General features: G+C 39.7%; 1 protein-coding gene across 2 annotated transcripts in view; it reads left to right on the top strand.

The window, feature by feature from the left end:
• The window catches only part of alcama (activated leukocyte cell adhesion molecule a), a 43638-nt gene that overhangs the window by 1755 nt on the left and 17602 nt on the right, over positions 1-24281 (top strand). For both annotated transcript variants that reach the window (XM_040012826.1, XM_040012816.1), the window contains exons 2-6: positions 15732-15838; positions 16763-16982; positions 19814-19878; positions 22200-22287; positions 22676-22846. In XM_040012826.1, coding sequence (XP_039868760.1) covers positions 15732-15838; positions 16763-16982; positions 19814-19878; positions 22200-22287; positions 22676-22846 — 651 coding nt within the window. The remainder of the gene's footprint in view (positions 1-15731; positions 15839-16762; positions 16983-19813; positions 19879-22199; positions 22288-22675; positions 22847-24281) is intronic.

Below are 24281 nucleotides of genomic sequence, written 5' to 3'. Positions count from 1 at the left end.
TTTTTTTTTTTATAACATCTTGGCCCATACTCCATACCAGCGAGGGATGGTAATATACCATTACTTCCTGGCGGTAATCCTAAGCCTCATGCAGCATGAACCTCTTTCTTTTTAAAGCTAAAAGCCACCTCTGTGCTTGTAAAACCATCTGTGGTACACTATGAGGCTTCACATGTGATATATGATGACTCTAACGCTGTCAAGCTGCTCAGATTTTCAGTGTTGTGAAACAGAAATGCTCCATGCATTACACAATCTTCTAGTGTTTCACATGTATATATTTTAGGAATATTACCAGTGAATTTTAGTCCCATGTCACAGAATATTAAGATCTTTTAGCCCTTAGAACTAAAGACATGATTTGGAGAAAGAGACTTTGTCCTATCTGTGATGGCACACAGATCCTTAGAGAGTAGAGTATATAATTCTTCTATGTGGAGCTTGCTAATATTTCTTTGCTTTATCAGAATCATGTTTATTACAGGAGCCAGTTGAGGTGGTTTGGGCATCTCATAAGGATGCCTCCTGGGTAGAGCAGGGCGATATGGCCAAAAATATTTATCACGATATATATTTGAAAATTTGCGATAACGATATAACTGACGATATAATTGATGCGAGACAAAATACAACTCCACAACATTACTAGCGCAAAAAGACAACCTTCCATTTATTTTCACTTAAATAAGAAGCTGGTTTTTATGTACATTAAAGCTTTATAAAAATGTAACAGTGCAAATGCAAATTCCTTGCTGAAAGTTTAACCAAAAGGCATTTCCAGTAGAAATGGGCTGACATATCCTGAGCATAACCATATATAATATCCACTGAAGTTAAAAAGAGGTGCTTTGCAACATTAAACTGCAGTGTGCAGTACGTATTTTTCGGACCATAAAATGCACGGGATTATAACGCACATTAAGCGAAACAAAGCAGTCAGATAAATCAAACTTTATTCAACTCATTCTTCTTGCTTCCTCCACTTCTGTACCATTGATTCATTAATATTGAATTCTCTGGCAGCTGCTCTATTCCCATGTTGTTGGAGTATATTAATGACTAACCTCGTATTGTGGATGGATTATCTCAGTTGTTCTCCTGACTGAAGTTTGGTCCGTTTACAGCATCCTGCCATGCGATTGCATTTGTCTCCAACTATCAGGAACTTTAACGTTAACGTTTATAAGTGGAAAAGTGTTAGTGTTCGTCCTCCAGCTTCACTGTTTATGTTATGCTAACATAGCTGTGTCGCTAGCGATCACGTAGCACATCATTATATACCAGCTAGCCCAACTTCAGTAACCCTACAAACGTCACTGCTGTTAAGTTTCCTGTCTTCATTTATGTTGGAAGTGATAGCAGAGCTGTACGTTTGAATTTTTTCAGAAATCTCTCAGTCAGAACATGCTATATCATGCTTAGGTAACTAGCGAAACTAGCGAGCTAACTTCCGCTAGCTTCCTGCTAACTTCTACTCCGTTAAATGTAATAAATTTTGTTTTAATGGATGCCTGGAAGTTAAACTTCATAGTTACACCTGGTAAAGCAGCAATGCTGATCGTTTTATTAAAGATGAAAGAATTTAGACAGTTTTTAACTCTCAGTGATGCTGCAGTGTTCGTTTGACCTGAAGAATACGGTGTTTAGGACCCAGATTACTCCCAGATTTAAGAGCATCTTAGTCCGACAAATATGACAATAACGACGGCCGCTTGCATGTTCTGCAAAAAAAATGTGCTTTGTCATGTATCTGACGGACAAACACCAAACCAGTTCCACATCACTGAAGTTGCACCATTTTTACAAACCAATTCTGGTTCATCTGTTTCACTCAACAATCGGCCATGTGCGTATGAAAACAAAGGCACTGCGCATGCGCGTTTTACTCATATTCTATTGCGATATTTCATTTTCCTATCGTTGCCTAACATTATACCGGTATTACCGTGAACGGTATAATATGGCCCAGCCCTACTCCTGGGTGCCTCTTTTGGTGAGGTGTTCCGGGCATGTCCCACCAGGAGGAGGGTCTGGGGCAGACCCAGGACACGCTGGAGGGATTATGTCTCTCAGCTGGCCTTGGTGTTCCCTCGGACAAGCTAGAAGAAGTGGCTGTTTATGCTGCTGCCCCTGCAACCCAGCCCCGAATAAGCGGATGAAGATGGATGGATGTTTATTACAAATTTTAACATAATTAAGGATTTGTGTCTCATTTTTGCTAGGTAATCATTGATTATTGTTTTCAGCAAGTTTCACACACATCTCCTGGGCAGTTCCAGCCCTTTTTTTTTATTGGCAAATCTCTCAATCTCCTCCAGATTTGATGGTCTTGTTGCACGGACCTTGGTGTTCAGGTCAGACCACAGATTTTAAATCAGATTCAAGTGAGAGCTTTGCGCAGAACACACAGTACTTTGTTCACTTTGGTCTTCTGAAGTTATTTACTAGGAGCAAAATATGTTTTGGGTCGTTGTTGTGTTGGAAGACAAAGTGACAACCCAGACCCAGTTTTGCACAAGTATCTTTTTTTCTTCATAATTCCTTCACTTTGATGAAATTCCCAGTTCTGGATGCACTGAAGTATCTCCAAGTTTCACTGCTGGATGGTGTTCTTTCAGTTGCACACCTCTCCCTTTTTTCTCCAAACATAAGCAGCATCTGCAGCACAGCGCTCCCAGCTGCTATGCACACTTTTGTGCTTTTGCATTTTTTATGCTTTTTTAGTGCAACACACTGATCACTTTCAGTCAGCAGGAACTGAGAGAAATTGGCCTCAGCATGAACTTTATATTGGATAGGACCCAAAGTATCCCACCTGCGATTGTGAAACCACTGGGTGCTCTGTGGGTTATTGTCTACTAATTGTAACTGAATCCTGGCTCCATTTGCAAATCCCCGATGCCTCAGTGGAGCTACCAAAATCATCTGTGTTTTTTTGAACCGGAAGCTTTGGATAACTAGCTCCTGCCAAGAGCCTTCCTACCACATTTTGGATCAACTTAAGGCTTTTCAGGGAATTTTTAGGACATCCTGATAATAATGAATTGCAGTAGTCCAGCCTACAAGTAATAAATGTGTGAACTAGTTTTTCAGCACCATTGAGAATGAGACAGGATGTTTTTAATTCTACAGAGGCTGTCATTTGATGCTTAGGTCACAGGCTGACAAACCTGAAAAACATGTGTGACTACATTTCTGCTATGCAGATTTTGTTTTGCTTTCAACCAGCATGGTGTCACATTTTGCATGCGGTGTGGAAAAGGCCTCTTTCTTTGTTAAATGATGGCTTTGCGCCTTTCGGTGAGTAAATAAGAGTTAAATGTTACCATTTATTGTGAAGATCTTCGAAAAAGTTGTGGCTAACCAGCTAATAGCTGTCTTGGACAAGTACAGTATTCTTGATTAGTTTCAATCTGGCCTTTTGTAGAGCTTATTCCACTGAAACAGCTCTTAAGTGACATTTGATGTGAACTGATAATGGAGAATGTTCTGTTTTGCTGAGTTTAGAAGCTACCTCTGCTTTTAATACTGTTGACCATCATGTTTTGTTCAATAGGCTGAGATATTAGATGAGTGTATCTGGGTCTGCTTAGGCTATTTCTAAGTCCAGGTCTTCTTCCAGTTCTCTTATATATGATGTGCCACAAGGTTCTGTTTGGGGTATCTGTTTCTGTTATCTGTTCCCTCTTCAGCAAATTTTGAACATCTTTAAGGACATTTCTTATCACTGCTATGCAGATGACTTTCAGTTTATATCTGTTTTGAGTCCTAGGATGTTACTAAGCTGAAAAAGGAAATTATCCTGAATAGGCGATTAGACTCTAAAAGTTAGATGGCTGGTATCTTTTTCCAAAACCAACAAGTATAAAAAAACTGAACCCTTGTTTGTGCCTCTGGCAACTTTGCACCTAACACAATCAAAACACTTGGTTACGTTGCCTCATTTGCTAAATCTTCCATTTGGAACTTTGGGATAGAAACATCCGTCATTTAGAGAAAATATTACGCATTTTGTATTGAGCTGAGAAGGAACGCAGTTTGTCCCGTACTTCATCTAGAATGGAAAAAGACACAAAGCTGGAGTTATTCTGCGTCTTTACGCTGTCAGCTGCCTTTTCTTCTCTTATTCTCTCCCCCTCCCTCTCCTGTTGCTACTTCAATCATGAAACTGATCAATGATCAGCTGATCAGCTTTTCTGTCGCAAGTCCCGTCTCTCTTGTTTGTTTATCTCCCACTTTGCGCCAGAAAGAGGAAACCAGTGGATGTAAGCTTGATCAGCTTTTGTTAGAATTTATTTAATATTAATTTCTAGTATCAGCTGATGTTTGCTGGAGCCACAGCAGTAAAAGCTGCTGGTCATTATATCGGTTTGGTTATCTCGTGAGAGGGAAACATGAAGATGAAACCAGGAGATGTCCTCACAGAATCATCAGAGCTGAACAGGTGATGGAGAAACAGGTTTACCTTTTAGGTGACATGAATGAGTTGAAGGGAAGTTATAAACAGTTTCTGAGAAATAACACCAGGATTCTTTTCTAAGTAGCTGACAGCTGGTAACTGTGCAGGGGCGGGTCTAGCAAAGTTTTGCCAGGGGGCCAGGTAGGGCGTTAACAGGGAAAGGGAGCACACAGAAATACTCTTTCTTTCTTATTCTCATTTAAAATGTCTAGCATTTAACAAATAATTATCTGAATCTTACAACCAAAGTTTTCATCTGACGCAAAATGTATAGAAATCATACATATACCAACAAGACAGTGTACATCACTGTCACAACAGCGTCTGTTTTCATTCAACCACAGCACTGAAACTGCTCTGACAAAAGTGTTTAATGACATATGTCTGAATACAGACAGTGGAAAAATGTCAGTTTTAGTTTTACTGGATCCCAGTGCAGCATTTGATACAGTTGACCACAACATATTACTCAAACGACTGGAGAACTGGGCAGGGATAGCTCAGTAGGTAGAGTGGTGGCCCCATGATCGGAAGGTCGGGGGTTCGACTCCACTGAACGGCTACCCTGAGGTACCCCTGAGCAAGGTACCGTCCCTACACACTGCTCCCCGGGCGCTGCACTGGTGGCTGCCCACTGCTTCACTGGGTGAATGGGTTAAATGCAGAGGAACTATTTCCCTATGGGGACTAACACGCACACTTTACACTTTACTTTACACACAGGTCTTTCAGGAACTGTACTAAACTGGTTCATAACATACTTAGAAAACAGGAAATACTTTGTATCAATAGGTAACTTCACATCTGAGCAGACAAGTATCACATGTGGAGTTCCCCAAGGTTCCATCATGGGACCTCTTCTGTTTAACATCTACATGCTCCCACTGGCACAGATTATAAAGAACAACAAAATAAACTATCACAGCTATGCAGATGACACACAAATATATTCAGTTAAATTCAATTGAATTTTATTCATATAGCGCCAAATCACAACAAAAGTCTCCTCAAGGCGCTTCATAGATACAGAGAAAAACCCAACAATCATATGACCCCCTATGAGCAAGCACTTTGGCAACAGTGGGAAGGAAAAACTCTCTTTTAACAGGAAGAAACCTCCGGCAGAACCAGGCTCATGGAGGAGCGGCCATCTGCTTCGACCGGTTGGGGTGAGAGAAGGAAGACAGGATAAAAGACATGCTGTGGAAGAGAGACAGAGGTTAATAACAGCTATGATTCAATGCAGAGAGGTCTATTAACACATAGTGAGTGAGAAAGGTGACTGGAAAGGAAAAACTCAATGCATGATGGGAATCCCCCGGCAGCCTACGTCTATTGCAGCATAACTAAGGGAGGATTCAGGGTCACCTGGTCCAGCCCTAACTATATGCATTAGCAAAAAGGAAAGTTTTAAGCCTAATCTTAAAAGTAGAGATAGTGTCTGTCTCCCGAATCCAAACTGGAAGCTGGTTCCACAGAAGAGGGGCCTGAAAACTGAAGGCTCTCCCTCCCATTCTACTTTTAAATACTCTAGGAACAACAAGTAGGCCTGCAGAGCGAGAGCGAAGTGCTCTAATATGGTACTACAAGGTCATTAAGATAAGATGGGGCCTGATTATTTAAGACCTTGTATGTGAGGAGCAGGATTTTGAATTCAATTCTGGACTTAACAGGAAGCCAATGAAGGGAAGCCAAAACAGGAGAAATATGCTCTCTCTTTCTAGTCCCTAGTCCCTTCAGCTAATCCAAAATGCTGCAGCATTTTGGATTAACTGAAGGCTTTTCAGTGAGTTTTTAGGACATCCTGATAATAATGAATTACAGTAGTCCAGCCTGGAAGTAATAAATGCATGAACTAGTTTTTCAGCGTCACTCTGAGACAGGATATTTCTAATTTAAAAGATGTTGCGCAAATGGAAGAACGCAGTCTTACATATTTGTTTGATATGTGCGTTGAAGGACATATCCTGGTCAAAAATGACTCCAAGGTTCCTCACAGCGTTACTGGAGGCCAAGGTAATGCCATCCAGAGTAAGAATCTGGTTAGATACCATATTTCTAAGCTTTTCAGGGCAGAGTACAATAACCTCAGTTTTATCTGAATTAAGAAGCAAAAAGTTAGCGGCCATCCAGGTCTTTATGTCTTTAAGACATATATCACAATGTCACCAGGAGACCAGGGCCTTTACAGGCTCTTGGTTATTACATTGAGGAAATTAATGACTGGTTGTGTCACAATTTTTTCCAGCTAAACAAAAACAAAACTGAAGTAATAGTCTTTGGAGCCAAAGAAAAACGATTACAGGTCACCAGAGAACTTCAATCTATACACCTAATGACCACCAACCAGGCGAAAAAAAGTATTTAGTCAGCCACCGATTGTGCAAGTTCCCCCCACCTAAAATGATGACAGAGGTCAGTGATTTGCACCAGAGGTACACTTCAACTGTGAGAGACAGAATGTGAAAAAAAAATCCATGAATCCACATGGTAGGATTTGTAAAGAATTTATTCGTAAATCAGGGTGGAAAATAAGTATTTGGTCAATAACAAAAATACAACTCAATACTTTGTAACATAACCTTTGTTGGCAATAACAGAGGTCAAACGTTTACTATAGGTCTTTACCAGGTTTGCACACACAGTAGCTGGTATTGTGGCCCATTCCTACATGCAGATCTTCTCGAGAGCAGTGATGTTTTGGGGCTGTCGCCGAGCAACACGGACTTTCAACTCCCGCCACAGATTTTCTATGGGGTTGAGGTCTGGAGACTGGCTAGGCCACTCCAGGACTTTCAAATGCTTCTTACGGAGCCACTCCTTTGTTGCCCGGGCGGTGTGTTTTGGATCATTGTCATGTTGGAAGACCCAGCCTCGTTTCATCTTCAAAGTTCTCACTGATGGAATGAGGTTTTGGCTCAAAATCTCACGATACATGGCCCCATTCATTCTGTCCTTAACACGGATCAGTCGTCCTGTCCCCTTGGCAGAAAAACAGCCCCATAGCATGATGATTCCACCCCCATGCTTCACAGTAGGTATGGTGTTCTTGGGATGCAACTCAGTATTGCATCCTCCAAACACGACGAGTTGAGTTTATACCAAAAAGTTCTACTTTGGTTACATCTGACCACATGACATTCTCCCAATCCTCTGCTGTATCATCCATGTGCTCTCTGGCAAACTTCAGACGGGCCTGGACATGCACTGGCTTCAGCAGCGGAACACGTCTGGCACTGCGGGATTTGATTCCCTGCCGTTGTAGTGTGTTACTGATGGTGACCTTTGTTACTTTGGTCCCAGCTCTCTGCAGGTCATTCACCAGGTCCCCCCGTGTGGTTCTGGGATCTTTGCTCACCGTTCTCATGATCATTTTGACCCCACGGGATGAGATCTTGCGTGGAGCCCCAGATCGAGGGAGATTATCAGTGGTCTTGTATGTCTTCCATTTTCTGATGATTGCTCTGCTGGTCTGTGCCTGCTCCTCTCTTGCCGGTGTTGGCAGATCGATAAAAGCCGGTTGTGCCATCCTTTCCACTGGTGAACTATTATTTTATATTACAAAGACGTCTTATATTTACAATCACTGCAAGGCCAGACAGATTTAGCACCTAACAAATTTCGACAAATTTAAAATAACGGGTCTCACCGAAGAAAGTCTAACTTTTTTGTAATCAATTAACCAGTATCTGTTTCCTCCAGAACAGCCTATGGCCTGATTTCTAAAATCCCTAACTCAATTTAACTGTGTCCAAAAAAGCACATCACACCGTTTCCAACGGTGAGGAGACTCTAACTCCTAGCTTATTTCAGGATGCCCTGTACCCCACAGATAAGCCAAACTGAACTAACCCTGTTCGCCGACAGGTCAAGGCCACGCGTCCATGGCCAGGAGGAAGCATAACCTCCGGGCTATGCGCTTCTTAGCAACTTCCGGTGCCGTCCTATAATAATTTGTAACAATTTGAAACAACAGTCAACACCTTAAAACAAGAGTGTGACTAAGGCAAGTGCCTAGAGATGATCACACAGGACCACACTTATAACCAATTTGGACTTTAACCAACAACATGACCAATTCCCTACCAAACTACTTGAGCCTTTAACTCAATTCCTTGGGACTCTAACCCAGCATTTCTTTCATACTTTTTCAACTTCATTAAATACTCTTAACCGACTTTAACTGCATAACACACACACGGGGATCCTCATCAAAATCAAAACAGACACCCACCAGCAACTTCGGTGAGTAGACTTTTAATTTAATGCAGCCCAATTTGGCACAATTTGGGAATCAACTCAACAGGTAGTGCCTTACCTTTAGATGTACCCGCGGAGCCCACTCACGTCAGATCCCTGGTCCGTGCCTGTCCGCTCGACAACCTCGGACCGTCCAAACCTCCAACGTCCACCCCAATACCACAGGACGAGCCCCCAAGATGTTATGGTTCAAAATATTGGGGATGGAGACAAGAGAAACACCACAATAACAACACTGGTCCGGCCGGGTCAAGTCAAACGATGATTTTAATGGTCACACACGTGGGAGATGGAAACTGTATGCAGACAGCCTCAGATCTCATCACAAAAAACACATCTCCATAGTTTTGTAAAAATCTGGGTATTAGAACGCCACTTCATGCGTAATGACAGGTGTTATACAATCAATGTTGACAGTTTTATTTAACACAGAAAAATAACATTGTCTCCTTCCCGAGGGCAGACGCTGACTGCCCCCCATCTCCTGGAGCCATCCGTCTCCTGCAGAGACACAACATTGCAACTACAAGGACTTCCATATTGATTAAGACTATCAGTGTGTATTGCTCGAAAACAAGTGTATAATACTAAATGAATAATGCTTGGTCAGCTACCACAACGTAAAACATAACAAAAAACATAACAGAGCACAAGATCACCAAGAATAACATCGTATAAGTGCTGTGTAAGCATGTTTGCATTTAGCCCTCTGCACTCAAAGTCAAAACCTGCAATATATCAGTCCGGACCATCACGCCGAACGAAGCTTATGACCTTCAAAAGACCAAGTGCCAACTCATCATAAGCACAATTGCAAGGTGTGTCTGAAATTATTGAAACCACTCTTTTTAACAAAAGACAAACAAATTAACAAATCTTCTAAACGCTATTCAGTTCATTTCAATCATTAATTATTAAACATGAAAGTGATGATTTATGCTTTTCACTGATTCTCTAAAAAAAAGCCCGGAAACTGACTCAGGCATTTAATATTTTAATCAATGTCATTTGATTACTACCAGTTTAAACTTAGCAAAAAACATAATTGAATAAAAGACCACAAAGAATAATATGATATCAGTGGTATGTAAGCGCGTGCGGCCCTCTATGCTCGAAGCCTTTCCCCTCAATAGATCAGTCAGACATTCACGCTGACTGTAGCTTTTAACCCTTAATTAACTTGAGCACAACTCTAGAATAAGCAACAAACTGCAATATTTATAAGTTGATCCTGGTCACATCTGCAATGAAAGATCATATTATTATTCTGGTACCTGTAAGTAAAAAATCAAACTAGAGTTATAACAATCACTGTAATACAAAGGCTAATGTAAGATCAAAAACTTCAGTATATATTTAATGCAAAGCTGGTTATATGATTCTAATGAACTAATAGTGCCATATTAAAATAATGAAACTAGAAGAGGAAAAGACATCCCCTTTTTATTCTACAGCTCCCACAGTTGATTTTTTCACACCAAGCTGCTTGCCTATTGTAGATTCACTCTTCCCAGTCTGGTGCAGGTCTACAATACTTTTCCTGGTGTCCTTCGAAAGCTCTTTGGTCTTGGCCATGGCCATGGCGGAGTTTGGAGTCTGACTGTTTGAGGCTGTGGACAGGTGTCTTTTATACAGATGATGAGTTCAAACAGGTGCCATTCATACAGGTAACGAGTGGGGGACAGAAAAGCTTCTTAGAGAAGACATTACAGGTCTGTGAGAGCCAGAGATTTTCCTTGTTTGAGGTGACCAAATACTTATTTTCCACCTTAATTTACGAATAAATTCTTTACAAATTCTACCATGTGAATTCATGGATTTTTTTTCACATTCTGTCTCTCACAGTTGAAGTGTACCTCTGGTGCAAATTACTGACCTCTGTCATCATTTTAAGTGGGGGAACTTGCACAATCGGTGGCTGACTAAATACTTTTTTGCCCCACTGTAGCTGCCAACATCTGTGAACAAATATAATTCTGTAAAGTTGTTCTATGTAGTGTGTAACTGTTAATATAGAGCATTATTCAATTTATTGCTAATGCAATTATATGGCACATTCACTTCTGAGGAAATTTTAGATGCCACTCATCATCAGAAAGGTTGCCTACCCCTGCATGCATTTATTTCATTATGTTTAGATTACCTTAAATCACTGGTCGCTTGTCTAAGTAAAAACTCCTTGGAACATCTGTAAGTTGTTTAGAATGATGCTGCAAGGGTGCTGACAAAGTCTTCCAAGTACTGAGGTCACGCTGTTACTGACCCACCTGCATTGGATCCCCATTAAATTTAGAGTCCATTTCAACATTCTGGCTTTTAGAGTTCTTCATGGACAAGCACAAACTTACATCAATAAACTTTGAAATCTTTATGTCCCTAACATGCCCCTGAGGCCATGTAGTTGAGGCCTGCTGGCTGTGCATCATACAAAGCTGAAAACTAAAGTAGACAGTGCTTGTGCAACTCTGGAAGGGTCTACCTCTGAAATATGTGGTCTCAGTGGTCTCTTTTAAAATACGGCTAAAAATGAATCTTTTTGGCCTTGTGTTTGGTTAACTTTGTTGTATTTTGTTGTGAAGTACTATGTGATGTTTACCTTAAAAGTTGCTATTGTTGTTGTTTTGTTTTGTTTTCACAAGAAAAGGCAAATATGCTCAAATTATAAGTTTTCACAATTTATTATCAGACTGTTAGAATTTCCACTTGTTTTATGTGGACCTCTGTCTCTCTGGCTCAGAGGCAAAGGTTGCTGGGCCCAGGCAGGAAACACTTTTATTGCATGTGGTAAAAACAGAATGTTAACACGATTGGTAAAACATTGGAGGGAAGACTTTAGACCACATCTCAGGCTGCACCTTTCAGACACCTATTGCAACATGTAATAATAAAACATGGAGAAAAGACAATTTCAAAAAACCCCACCGAAAACCGATTAACATTGACTAGAAGCTAACTCTGGTACTAATGTTGGTCGGTCGGGTGGGTGGGTGGGGTGGGGTGGGGTTTAAAGGGACCAGATTATGTGCTGGAACTCCTCCATAATTTAGGAACCACAAAAGTAAAAGTTCAGTATCGACATGGGAAGAACAAGGCAGCAGTTGTGAATGTCACTGACCAAATAGTCACAGACTTCATCATGGTGGCACGAAGACCCAAAGTCCTCTAGTGGGCCCTGTGTTCACTGCCCAGCATTGCTCAGCATTGCTTAGAAAACTAGAATTGCCAGGTCCACCACTGGTGCCTTGTGATAAGCACACTAACATGTATAAGGAGGAAGGACATCTGCAGGTCACATTGTCTTAGTTTTTAATTGGTTTACTTGCCTGTTGGACATGTTTCGGACCTCAGAAAACAAGTTCTTGTACTGGGCATTATTTTTTGTCTAATTACATGAATTGTAAATAATGAAAGGCATTTTGAACAAGAGGATATTCTGTTTCTCTCCAGACATGCTGGTGCCTCAACAGTCTGCTGAGTCTACACAAGGCCATTTTCCCATATAGAATTAATTAGCCTTAATTCCCAAGGGCACTTGCCTTTCCATCCCTCTGTGCTTCTCTAGGGCATCACATCTAGGATTAACCATGGGCCAGCATGAAGTTGATCGAGAAGTTTATATAATTTTAACTTTGATTTTATATATGGTCTTCCGAAAGACAGAGGGATATGTCACATTTTAGGTTTTTAAAAGCAAGGAAATTAGTGCTTTTATAAAACGGATGGTATTTTTTTTTCTTCCAGATAAATAGAAATGTGTTTTGTTTGTTTTTAATTTTGAAATCAAAGGCTTGGGCTTGGATTCGCGCTGCTCTGAACACTGCAGCCTGTGGTATTCACATTCCAAGTTGGCGACATGAGGAAAATCTAATATCACAATATTTTTTGCCTACATCACGATACATGATATATATCACAATATGTTTAAATAACCTCCAAAAACAAATGTTATTTTTAGCCAATCAGTCATTCAAATCGATCCCTCAGTGTTTTGTTTTGTTTTTTACAAACGACTGTACTGTCAACAGTATGTTTCTTCCTGTGATCAACACTAGACCTTTACCAGCAAACGATCACAGCAACAAAAAAGGACATTAAGCAAGAATTCACCACGGTGTACCAGGTAGAAAATGTTCCATTTGGGAGGGGGAAATTAATGATGCATTCGCAGAGTTTGGGAGAAAAGACACTCACAGTGAATTGCATGCAGACAGCTTAATATTGCCATGGCAATTTATACTCAATGGTTACGGTAAAGCCATTTTAGCCATCATATATGGAAAAACTTGTGATACAGTATATTCGATATATCGCTCACCCCTAAGTCCAAGACCTTAAAGAGTATTGAGATTTGGAAGTTGCAAGAGTTAGATTGAACATAGTCACTTATATATCAAGTTTGCATCAGAGAAATTTTCATTGCCTTCAATGTCTTCCTATCACCAACTCTGCTGTGGTTGTGTAAGATGTAGTCAGAGTTTCTAGCAAATGCCTTGTTCATTGCAGATGTGCCGGAGTCTAATCGGAAAACCTAATTTGAGAACTTGGGCCCATTGTCAGTGACAACTTTATCTGGTATTCAGTGTATTGCATACATTCTCTGGAGTGTGTCAGTAGTGACTGGAGCTGTAAATACCTGAAGTGCAAGACTACTTGGGGCTCCTATTTTTTTAAATCAATGTAGACAACCAGAGGATCGAGGCAACAAACAAGGCAAGTCCCCTGGACTGGATTGGACTGGGTGTTTTAAACAGAGAGACCATCTACACTTCCTGTTTTGTAGGACTACACGATATGACCAAAATTATATAGTGCAATTCCTACAAATTTAGTGAATAGTTTATATCATTACCACATCAAAAGTTTCTTTTTTTTTTACATTTAGATTAGATTAACTAATATGGACCTTACATGGTGTTATCCAGTAGTGACACACACTGGATGACTCACACAATCATCCAGTGATTGGATACAATGGCAAAAAATGCAATGGCAATTTTTTTTTGCCATTGCATGAAACCATATATTTATAGATGTAACTTGTAATAGACATGATTCTTTTTCTGAGTCTTTATTACATGGCGTACCACAGGGAAAAGCCTGTTCTAATGTTTGAGTCTGAGGTTTATTATGAGGACCTGGCTCATATTTGCCTCTGATTCATAAACTTTCTCTGTACTCTTTAATGTGATTCTTGCAAAGAAGGTTTGTTGTGTTTGTGTCTGTGGTGGGGACCATTTTCTTGTATAATTTGTGCAGTTTTCTCCTCCATGTCACACTTTTCATAACTGAATCACGTCCACACCACAGAGGTAGGCCCTCGTTTAGGAACGAGCTCCTCAATTTGTTTTGCCTGGTTCTTCTGCTGTACCGTGGTGATTATTGCAAACTGTCATCTAAGGCAATTAAAACATATTACAGTAAATCGTGTCTTTTGCGACAGCACAAAATAAACAATAGATGTTTTGATATCATCATCTGATATATTTCGTTATATCTCACATCTCTGTATTGAGGTGCTGGTTCCACGGATCGGCAACATCTGCACTTTATAAAGAACTCAAACAGCAACTTGCTTAGAGCCAAAATAAATTTTACACATATAGTATAACTTTAAACAAAGCTACATTCAACATCTATAGAACAAACTTATACAGTTACACAAAAACTATACTAAACAAAGTTGTTGGGTTTTTTTTTTTTTTTTTTTTTTTACTCGCTACTGAGCAGGGTGAAATTCTGAACAATAACTCCACAAAGTCACTTCAAACCTTAACAAATAGCCAAGGCTACATTAACATTTTCATCATAATAAAAAATAAAAAATTTCATTGTATGTTGTTAGCCTTTCTCTTACCATTCTCACTTTCTATATTTTTGGCTAATTTCACTCAGTAATATTCGAGTGTTTGTACTCACAGTTTTTCAACATGCTTTGTTTTTAACAGTTAATATATATTTTTTGTAGAAATGCAGAATTCAGTGACAAGAAACTGGACAGGGAAACAAGCAATATTGTTTTAACTGTCCATCCATCTTTTTCCACCAATTTTCTTACTTCTTTGACATTACACATGATCGTTGTGATGCATGGTATCACACATCACATTTGGAGTGACAGGATATTGTGCTATAGTTTGACTCACTTATTAACACCCAGGCATTTTAAGACAGTTATAGTTGGGAGGAGCTGCTCACTGACCCACTGGTACATTAATGATTATTTTCGTTGCTGGGTTTCTTAAGATCTCAGCAGTTGGAAGTGGGTTTGATGTACACAAGGATTGATTGAGTCAGGGGAGAAGAGCTACATGGATATGTTCATGTACCCAGGTTTGGCTAATCAGGGTGCAAACAAGCAGTACTCAAAATGCCAGCTGTTGCTGTACACATGTTACTGAGACTACGTCCACACGTACCCGGGTATTTTTGAAAACGCAGATTTTTCTATGCGTTTGCACCTTTTGTCCACACGTAAACGGCGTTTTCGGTCACTGAAAACTGAGATTTTTAAAACCTCCGGCCAGGGTGGATATTTTTGAAAACTCAGTTTTTGCATTTCCGTGTGGACAAGAAAAACGGAGAAAATGCAGCGTCAAGGGTGTGCGCCTTTTTTGACGTAACACTGTGCGCCACGTTATTGTTTCGGTGAAATGAATTTCTACAATACTGTTACTGTTAATTGTACTCTCTGCAGTGTTTAAATGCTTACATATACACACACAGTTACTGTCCCTCCACACATACGACTCGGTTCTGCTTCTATGCCCCATCCTTGTTTACTATTTCCCACTGAGGCTTCTAGACTTCTGATTGGCCAACATTTCTACACGGTTAGAAATATATTGCCACCATTTCTGCGTTTACGTGTGGACGGGATTCTTTTTTAAAACGAAAACGGAAAATCTCCGTTTTCCAAAACACCCGTGTACGTTTTTTTTTTCCAGTTAAATGGTAGATGGTAGCACTTTATATGTTTATTTATTCTAACAATTTGTGGTCTTTTGTTATGCAGTAAAGGGAACAGCAAACTTGACTACTTTGTATGGAGAAACCATTGTTATGCCATGCAATGGTGGAGCTCCACCACCGGAAGATCTGATGTTCATCAAGTGGAAATATGTAAGTACACACTGACATTGAGTTACTTGTGAAGTAAGCAACCAGCTGTGTGAATATCACCATCCAGTCTAAAGCTGGGCATACACTGTGCAATTTTTTTTCAGTCGCATTATGCAGCTTCTGCTCAAACTGTAGGTTTGAATCACAGGGATTAGAAGTTCGTAGGTCACAATGCATGGTCTTACACTATACAGCCCGGTGCTCTGATGCGACCTGTTGTGAAGGCCCACCTTTTAGCACATCCCAGCACACCCACTCACTAAACTCTGAGCCTTCCTTCCTTCATAACACGACCTGAGTGCTCACACTGTGCGTCCATAACATGAAGCTTATAACACAAAATCTGTCTCTCTCTCTCTCCCTCTCTGTCTTTCACTCACACAGACACACACCACCACCATCAACTTTGCTAAATTGCTAATGAAAAACATTGACCAGCCAGCTGCAATGGAGCAGCAATGTCCATCCAACTCTTTTCACGGTTGTTGTGTGACAAATTGCACAATGTATGCCCAGCTTAAGGGAATGAATAAAATAAAACTATGAGAGAGTGTCCTGTCTAGGGCAAAACTTTAGGCTTATGTCCATCATAAATCTACAGCTAGTGTCTTCAAGACTTATTTAAAGAAGTCAGATAAATATGGCTCCACTTAATCCACACTGTAATTAAAGAGATTACCTGGCAAAGATGACCTGTTGAATTTTGCATTATGAGTTAGCAGTGTACACCTATTCTAATTAGCACATATGTGATACATTTGTACGTTCTACTTGGAGAATGCTTGAATGAAAGCTTAAATGCATTGTTTAAAATTGTTCTATTTTTGTGCATGTCTATATAAATATGCTTGAAGAATGAAGATTTGTACAGATTTGACAAACCCTGTCTTCTTTGTCTTATTCTTCTGTTGCCTTACACTTTAGGAAAAAGATGATGGCACACCTGGTGATCTGTTAATCAAACAGGCTCACAGTGACCAGGCCACAGTTCAGGCCACAGATGGTTATGCTCAACGGGTCAGCATCAATAGGCACTTCAGCCTGCTCATTACTCAGGCCTCACTCAAAGACCAGAGGACTTTCACCTGCATGGTGGTGTCAGACGCCAACCTCATGGAGTATCCCGTCTCTGTTGTTGTTTACAGTAAGCTTAACTACAATCTTGAATTTGCTCCTCCCCTTAATTATTCACCAAGGCAGTCTAAACTTTATTTTTGTAAAAAAAAACAAAAACAAAAAACCAAAGCGAGCTTTTGGTAAAAGTGTGACATAATAATATTTCTAATCTTTTTGCAACTTTAATTCATGTCAAATCCATGGTAATTCATCCTTTCAAATGTCATTTATGCAACAAGAGCCTAACTGAAAGTCTTGTCTTTTTATGTTTACACTCCCAGACAACACAAACACACCTAGCCAGGTAGTCTGCCTTTACAAAAGTGAACAGGTCATTGTAAAGTGTGCGTTAAGTTTGGCTGTTAAAAGGGAGTTTTCCCTTCCCACTTTGCCGATGTGCTTATTCATGGGGGATCATGTGACTCTTCAGGTGTTCTTGTTTTCTCTGCATTATTGTAGGGGCTTACCTTACAATAAAAAGCACCACAACTTCTGTTGTGATTTGGCACTATATAAATAAAACTGAAATTAATTTAATTTTTAGCACTCAATAATTAACCCAAACCAATTATATTTGTCAAGCTTACTCAATATATAGCAGCTATAAATTAGCTGTTTCAAATGTGTTATCCACTATGGATTTGGCACTTTTGTGGCTTATGTGCTTAAGGAAATACAGTTTGGAATCAAGATTTCTCTTCCCAAAAGTCCTGATGTATCACCAGCTCATGGGTTTTGCAAATTCAACTGTGAAACAGGGCATAAAGATGGAACAGGAGGCAAATTGCAATTGAATTATATAATATTTTCTATTATATGTGATATAATATAAAATATATGTGGGTGTTGGCTCTCTGCGTTATTGTATCACTTCCTGTTACAATGCACAGTAGTATTTTTGTGTAGCCAATTTAAATTTAGACTTGTATGTAGCATGTTATTTCATAGTGTAATCTTCACATGCTTTATCCAAAGTACATTTTCTGCTGACTCACTCGCTAGTTATATTCACAGTATTCATTCAGTGTGTACTTAGAGATTCACTAGCTTAGCTTAGCGACTCGGTAGTAGCATGGCCTGTTCACCTGCTCAATGTGTCAGATGTTTAGCTACTCCTCGGCCTCCTTTAGTAATAATAATACTTGTAATAAATGTAGCTTGTTTACATCTCTGGAGGCCAGGATAATTGAATTGGAGACCAGGCTCTGCACCTTTGAAATACTCCTAGCTACCTACGTCTGATCAAAACATTACCTACAGACTGAATCAAGATCTGCAGGGCCTTGTTGTACTGCTAATTTGGTCAGAGGGCCCGGTGGCGCCAGTGTCCGGCAGCCTCGCCTCTGTCAGTGCACCCCAGGGTGGCTGTGGCTACAATGTAGCTTCCCCATCACCAGTGTGTGAATGTGTGTGTGAATGGGTGGATGACTGGTTGTGTAAAGCGCTTTGGGGTCCTTAGGGACTAGTAAAAGTGCTATACAAATACAGGCCATTAATGTCAGACTTGTGGTTCTGAAATGGGAGACAGAGCCTTCAGCTTTCAGGCTCCTCTTTGGGGAATCAGCTCCCAGCTTGGATTTATGAGACAGACACCCTCTCTACTTTTTAAATCAGGCTTAAAATTCCTGGATAAGTGGCCTGATTCAGCGATAAAGCACATAGTTAGGCTAGAACAGGTCCTCCTTTAGTAATGCTGCAATAGACCTGGCTTCTCGGGGCTTCCCATGATAAACTGGGCTTTTTTGTCCTCTCACCCCTTTGGACGCATCATGTGTTTAAACACCACTCTGCATTTAATTAAGGAGTTTTCATTATTCTCTTGCCCTCTTCCACAGCATGTCTTTTGTCCTGTCCTCCTCCCCTCACTCCCAACCAATCATGGGAGATGGTCGTCCCTCCCTGAGCCTGGTTCTGCCTGTTAAAAGGGAGTTTTTAACCTCCCGTTGTCTTTTCCCGCCTGTCCCATTTGTTTTTTTTGCCATCAGAATTGTCTAAAGGCCAAGAAAGATACCCAACGGATTTACTTTACCAAATGGACCATCCCAGCCTTGCCGTATTGGTCTATTTGATTCACCTTTGTTTCTATTGTTTATTTTATTTTATTTCCACCTGCTACACATGGGACAGACATGGCTGGGGGAAAGGAAAGGGAGAAAGAAAGAGAGGCAGGGAAAGAAAAACAGTGGGGAAGAGGAACAGTGATAAAGGGCAAAAAATAGCAAAACAAACAGACAAAAAATACATATATCAATCACCTGGATCACCTGTTGAGAAAGAAAAAAAGAAAACAAGCAAAAACAAAAGAGAGCAATATAATAAACAACATCATCGCAATAATCTATGTGAATATAAAAGTAAATACTAAATATTGAATATTATTGTGCAGCACGTAAGATTGACAGCGCACAGTGTGCTTTGAGGTAGGAGCCAAAAAGGGTGTAGTTTGTCTTTGAGCACCCGTGTGTACACCTGTGAGCATGAGCGCGTTTGTATTCAAAAGGTTCCTTCATGTAATGATCTGCTAGAGGGTGTGGGGAGCCATAGCCCTGTCCTCCTGAAGCAGGTATGGAGGAGATCCGGGCTCCAGACATCCAGAGACCCTCAGAGCACAAGAGACCAAGGAAGACCAACGGAAGGGCAACCGTGCCACTCTCTCAAAAAGAGCTGAGGAAAAAGGAAAAACTACCTCCCGTTGTCACCAAAGTGTTTGCTCATTAGTGGTCGTCTGATTGTTGGGGTTTCTTTGTATTATTTTAGGGTCTTTACTTTACAATATTACGACAACTTTTGTTGTAATTTGATGCAATCTAAAAATTGAATTTAATTCGAAACCTTGATTTTGTCCTTTTGTGTTTGCAGAGAAGCCATCACCAGTGCGGATTATGGACAAAAGTGAATTATTAGAGAAAGACAAATTAACAGCGGTAAGTCTCAGTGTTTGTCCATCAGATGTGTCAGGTTGTTCCATGGGTTTTACTTCCGGTCGAGTGAACGCTGGCGCGCTTGGCTGCTGCTGCTCACCGGTTATTATTATCTTATTAATTGTGTTTTTGTAAGGTGACCTTGGGTTTCTGAAAGGCGCCCTCAAATAAAATGTATTATTATTATTATTATTATTATTATTATTATTATTATGATGCAACGTGAATTGTGTATACAGAAATGTTTGCAAAATCTAGTTATGCAGTATTAGGTGAGAGAGAGAGAGAGAGAGAGAGAGATTTAGTGGTGGAGAATGCAGAAAGCATGACCTTGTTCTTATAGCATTTTCATTAGATCACAAAAGTCAGTCAATGTCTGTTTTGCCATGAAGGTGACTGTAATGAAGGCAGGTTTTGTTGTTGACAGTCACTGTTAGACTGCTCCTTCTGAAGGCCACGTCTAATTTTGTCACAATGTGGTTTTTACTTGTGAAAGTACTAAGAGCTTGCTTCAGCATTATACATGAAATAGTATCAGCTTAGACAAGTCTTTGTGGTTTATACTAGGCTGAAACGAAGCTTTATAACATCTAAAGCATATTATACAGTAACCAGTGGCATCATTGTAACATTGTATGTGTAAAATTACATTGTCTGTCTTTACAACAGAGACCTTTCATAAGATTTCTTTTTTCAATTTGAAGTGACTTGCTTCTTTGGTTATCTCTAGGCCAGAATGTGCCTGCTCCGCTCACCTCTGCAAAACCATGTTTCACAGAAACTTGTATTTATACACGCTGTTACTGCACAGGAAGCAGCTGCCGTATTCTCCTGAACAATAGCTGTCGTGACTTAGACAATACAGCTACATAAGGGCTAGTATAAGAGGACTATAGTCAAAACTAGAAGCGAAGACTTTGTAGAGTGGGTTTTTTTTTTTTGTTTGTTTGTTTGTTTGTTTGGTTTTTTTTGCAAGTTTTAACTGTTTTAACATCTCCCTCTGCATATCTGTATATTCCTGAGCTCCTGTGCTGTATTATCATTAAAATGGTAGTAAAAACTGAAACAATTGTATACTCCTGTCTTCAGCCCAGCTGCGGAGGCCGCAGCACAACATGCAAGGTTAAAAAAATCGAGATGTGCACAATTAGCCAACACACCACAAAGATTGTGTTGTGCGACACATGAGACACCAAAATCGGTGTGCAAAGTTTCATGCTACCATCTGCACCTACCCTGCAATGAACACCCCATTCTGCAGGCATTAAGTAGTAATTGGTTTTAAGCCGAGATGAGGAAACTTTCATAGCAGATAGTATAAACAACTGAAGTAGGGGAAAAAAGAAATTCCAAGCAGTATTGAATGTGTACGTTACATAAGATGTGACTAATGAAAGGAAAATAAACTGATGGAAAAATAATAAAAAATGGAAAACTTGGCCCCTACAATCACACTTTCTATTGTATATGTATGCTGCATTTTGCTGGTATAGCTTTGGTCCACTTGTCCTTGAAGAGGAAGGGGCACTGCAGCTCAGATATTTTTGTTTATCTAGATAACGTTTAACTTCTAGAAATTATGTAGTTAAAAGTTAGATGTTTTCTTGAACTTAACCATGTTCTACTTTTAGCTCCGACCACCATGATTGCAGCAGTAGGAAGGAAATATATTTTGGAATAATGTCTTTTATGCTTTAAATAGTGTTCTAAAGAACCAAGTAAATATTTAAATGGTGATTTACTAAGGGAGAAACACTACCCAAACCTAACTGCCACTCGGCCCTCATTAAATCGTGAATAAACTACGATTAACCACAGTTTTTTTTGTTTTGTTTTTTAAAAGCTGAGTTCAGTTGTACTGGTCATACCCAGGCCTGATTTTTTTTTTTTCATACCAGTTGCATCAAGAAATCGCTTAAGTAGCAACTTACAACTTTTCTGACAAATTTAAGTAAATTAAAAGATCAATCTCAATCTAAAGAAACCTCTGATAACAAAGTTATTAACATTTATCAGTTTGGAAAGGGTTACAAAGCCATTTCTAAGGCTTTGTGACTCCAGTAAACCACAGAGATTATTATTTACAATGGGGAAACCTAGAACGCTGGTGAATCTTCCCAGGAGTGGCTGTGTGATGAATCACATCCACTCCTAAGAAGTCAGAAAGATCAATCAGAGAGTCCAAGTAAATGTCAGCAGTTGTTAAAATTGCTGTACTTGACATATGACATATCTGTGGGATGTTAATGATCTAAAACCTTTAAGTGTGACAAAAATGCAAGTTGGTGTATAATTGTTTATGTTTTGTTTTCTTTCATTTTTAGGTTGGAACATGTGTTGTGGCAGAAGCAAACCCTCCAGCCACTATCAAGTGGAGAAAAAATGGACAACTTTTGAAAGATGATCAAAAATGTAATGCATTTCTTCCCTTACGGTCACCTGTAAACTATCCAGTTACACTGGGGAAGTTGCTGTCATAGATATCCCTCTGGAGGGCATCATATTTATTCAAGAGAATAGCTAAAACGATATATGATAAAATTCATTGCTTACTTGTCAGAAGGAACACAGTAATACATTATAATTATTACATAAATGTTACATAATTTCCTTAGGGATTAATAAAGTATTCTGATTATGATTAATAGGAAAGTCCTTGACTTGCATTATCTAAATCAAAGCAATGTTGGAATAGTAACAGCTGACGAAATCTGTGTGTCTTTGACTGTTTGTCTGTCTGTCTGTCTGTCTGTGTGGGTATGTACATGTGTCTGGTGTGGTTGTCATCTTGCCTTTCCAGCCGTTGTGATCACTAACCACTTGAAGCTGGATCCTGACACAGGCCTATCCACCATGCTCTCCACCCTCCAATATGCAGCCACCAAAGAGGATGCTGATGCAATCTTTGCCTGTGAAGCCACACACACACTGATTAATCAGGAGACTGAGCTGGAACCTTTTCCCATTCACTGTGAGTGGAAGGCAGTGCTGACATCTGTCTGTATCACTGTACTACAACTATATGAAATCTGTTTTTTCCATCTTCTCATATAGAGCTACATTGCCACAAAGTAATTTTAATACTTGTATGCTTAAGGTTTTTAGGAAATAAATGGCTAAAATGCTTTCATTGCTGTTAGATAAGATCCAATGAAAATTTTGGAAGAAATTCCGTAGTGTGTAAAACTGCATGCTTCAACTCATGCACCATGTTTTTTAAGAGATTCTCTTCAAAGCTGTGGAACAGGGGCTCTCTCACTGCAGCAAACCAAACTGTGAATTTTAAAATCTGACAAGAGGAAATGTAAAATTCTTTGCATTTCAGGGACGTTTTCTGTCTTAATATTTTTTTTTTTTATTATATACACTACCAGTCAAAAGTTTTAGAACACCAATTCTTTCCAGTTATTTATCACAATGCAAGGCGATTAAGTCCAATGAATAGCTTAAAATGGTAAAAAAGGTAAGTAGAGAACTGCCAGAGGATAAAAAAATACATTATTTATTATTTAAAATAATAGTTATATAATAGTATAATATAATGTAATAGTGGTCGTAGTAAGCAAGTCTCAGTTTCAACTGTGAAGAGAAGACTTCGACCTGCAGGTTTGACTGGACGAGTTACAGCAAGAAAGCCATTGCTAAGACATCAGAATAAGACAAAGAGACTTGCCTGGGCCATGAAACACCACCATTGGACTACTGAAGACTGGAAGAAGGTATTATGGACCGATGAATCAAAATTTAAAATCTTCGGTTCATCATGCAGGATCTTTGTACGCCTTCAAATAGGTGAAAGGACTGTCAAACTGTCAAACATGGAGAAGGAAGTGTGATGGTCTGGGGCTGTTTTCCTGGATCCACGTTCAGTGACTTGTACAGAGTGAGAGGCACCCTGAACCAAAACAGCTACCACAGCATTATGCAGTGCCATGAAATACCCTCTGGTATGCACCTAGTTGGTCAGCGGTTCATCCTACAGCAAGATAATGACCCAAAACGTAAGTCCAAGCTATGCCAGAACTACCTCAGGAAAACAAACCAGATGGTAAGCTTGAAAACATGGAGTGACCAGCACAGTCTACAGACTTAAACCCCATCAAGCTAGTTTGGGATGAACTGGACAGAAGGGTGAAAGCACAGCAACCTACAAGTGCCACACATTTATGGGAATGTCTGCAACAGATATGGAAAGAACTTTCTGAAGAATATTTGATTCTATTGTAGAAAGAATGCCACTGGTCTGTTCAGCTGTTATATGTGCCAAAGGTGGCTACTTTTATGACTCCAAAGTTAGAATATATTTTGGTCTATAAATTGATTCCATGATTTCTTTTTCCACTGAATTTGTTTAGTTTTACTATGCTTTCATTTCAGCGTGCAATGAGACATTAAACTGCATAATA

The sequence above is a fragment of the Simochromis diagramma genome, unplaced genomic scaffold, assembly GCF_900408965.1.
Source record: "Simochromis diagramma unplaced genomic scaffold, fSimDia1.1 OVJJ01000123.1, whole genome shotgun sequence".
NCBI classification, from domain to species: domain Eukaryota; kingdom Metazoa; phylum Chordata; class Actinopteri; order Cichliformes; family Cichlidae; genus Simochromis; species Simochromis diagramma.
Note: the sequence above shows the minus strand (reverse complement) of the source record. Positions and strands in the feature narration are given on the sequence as shown.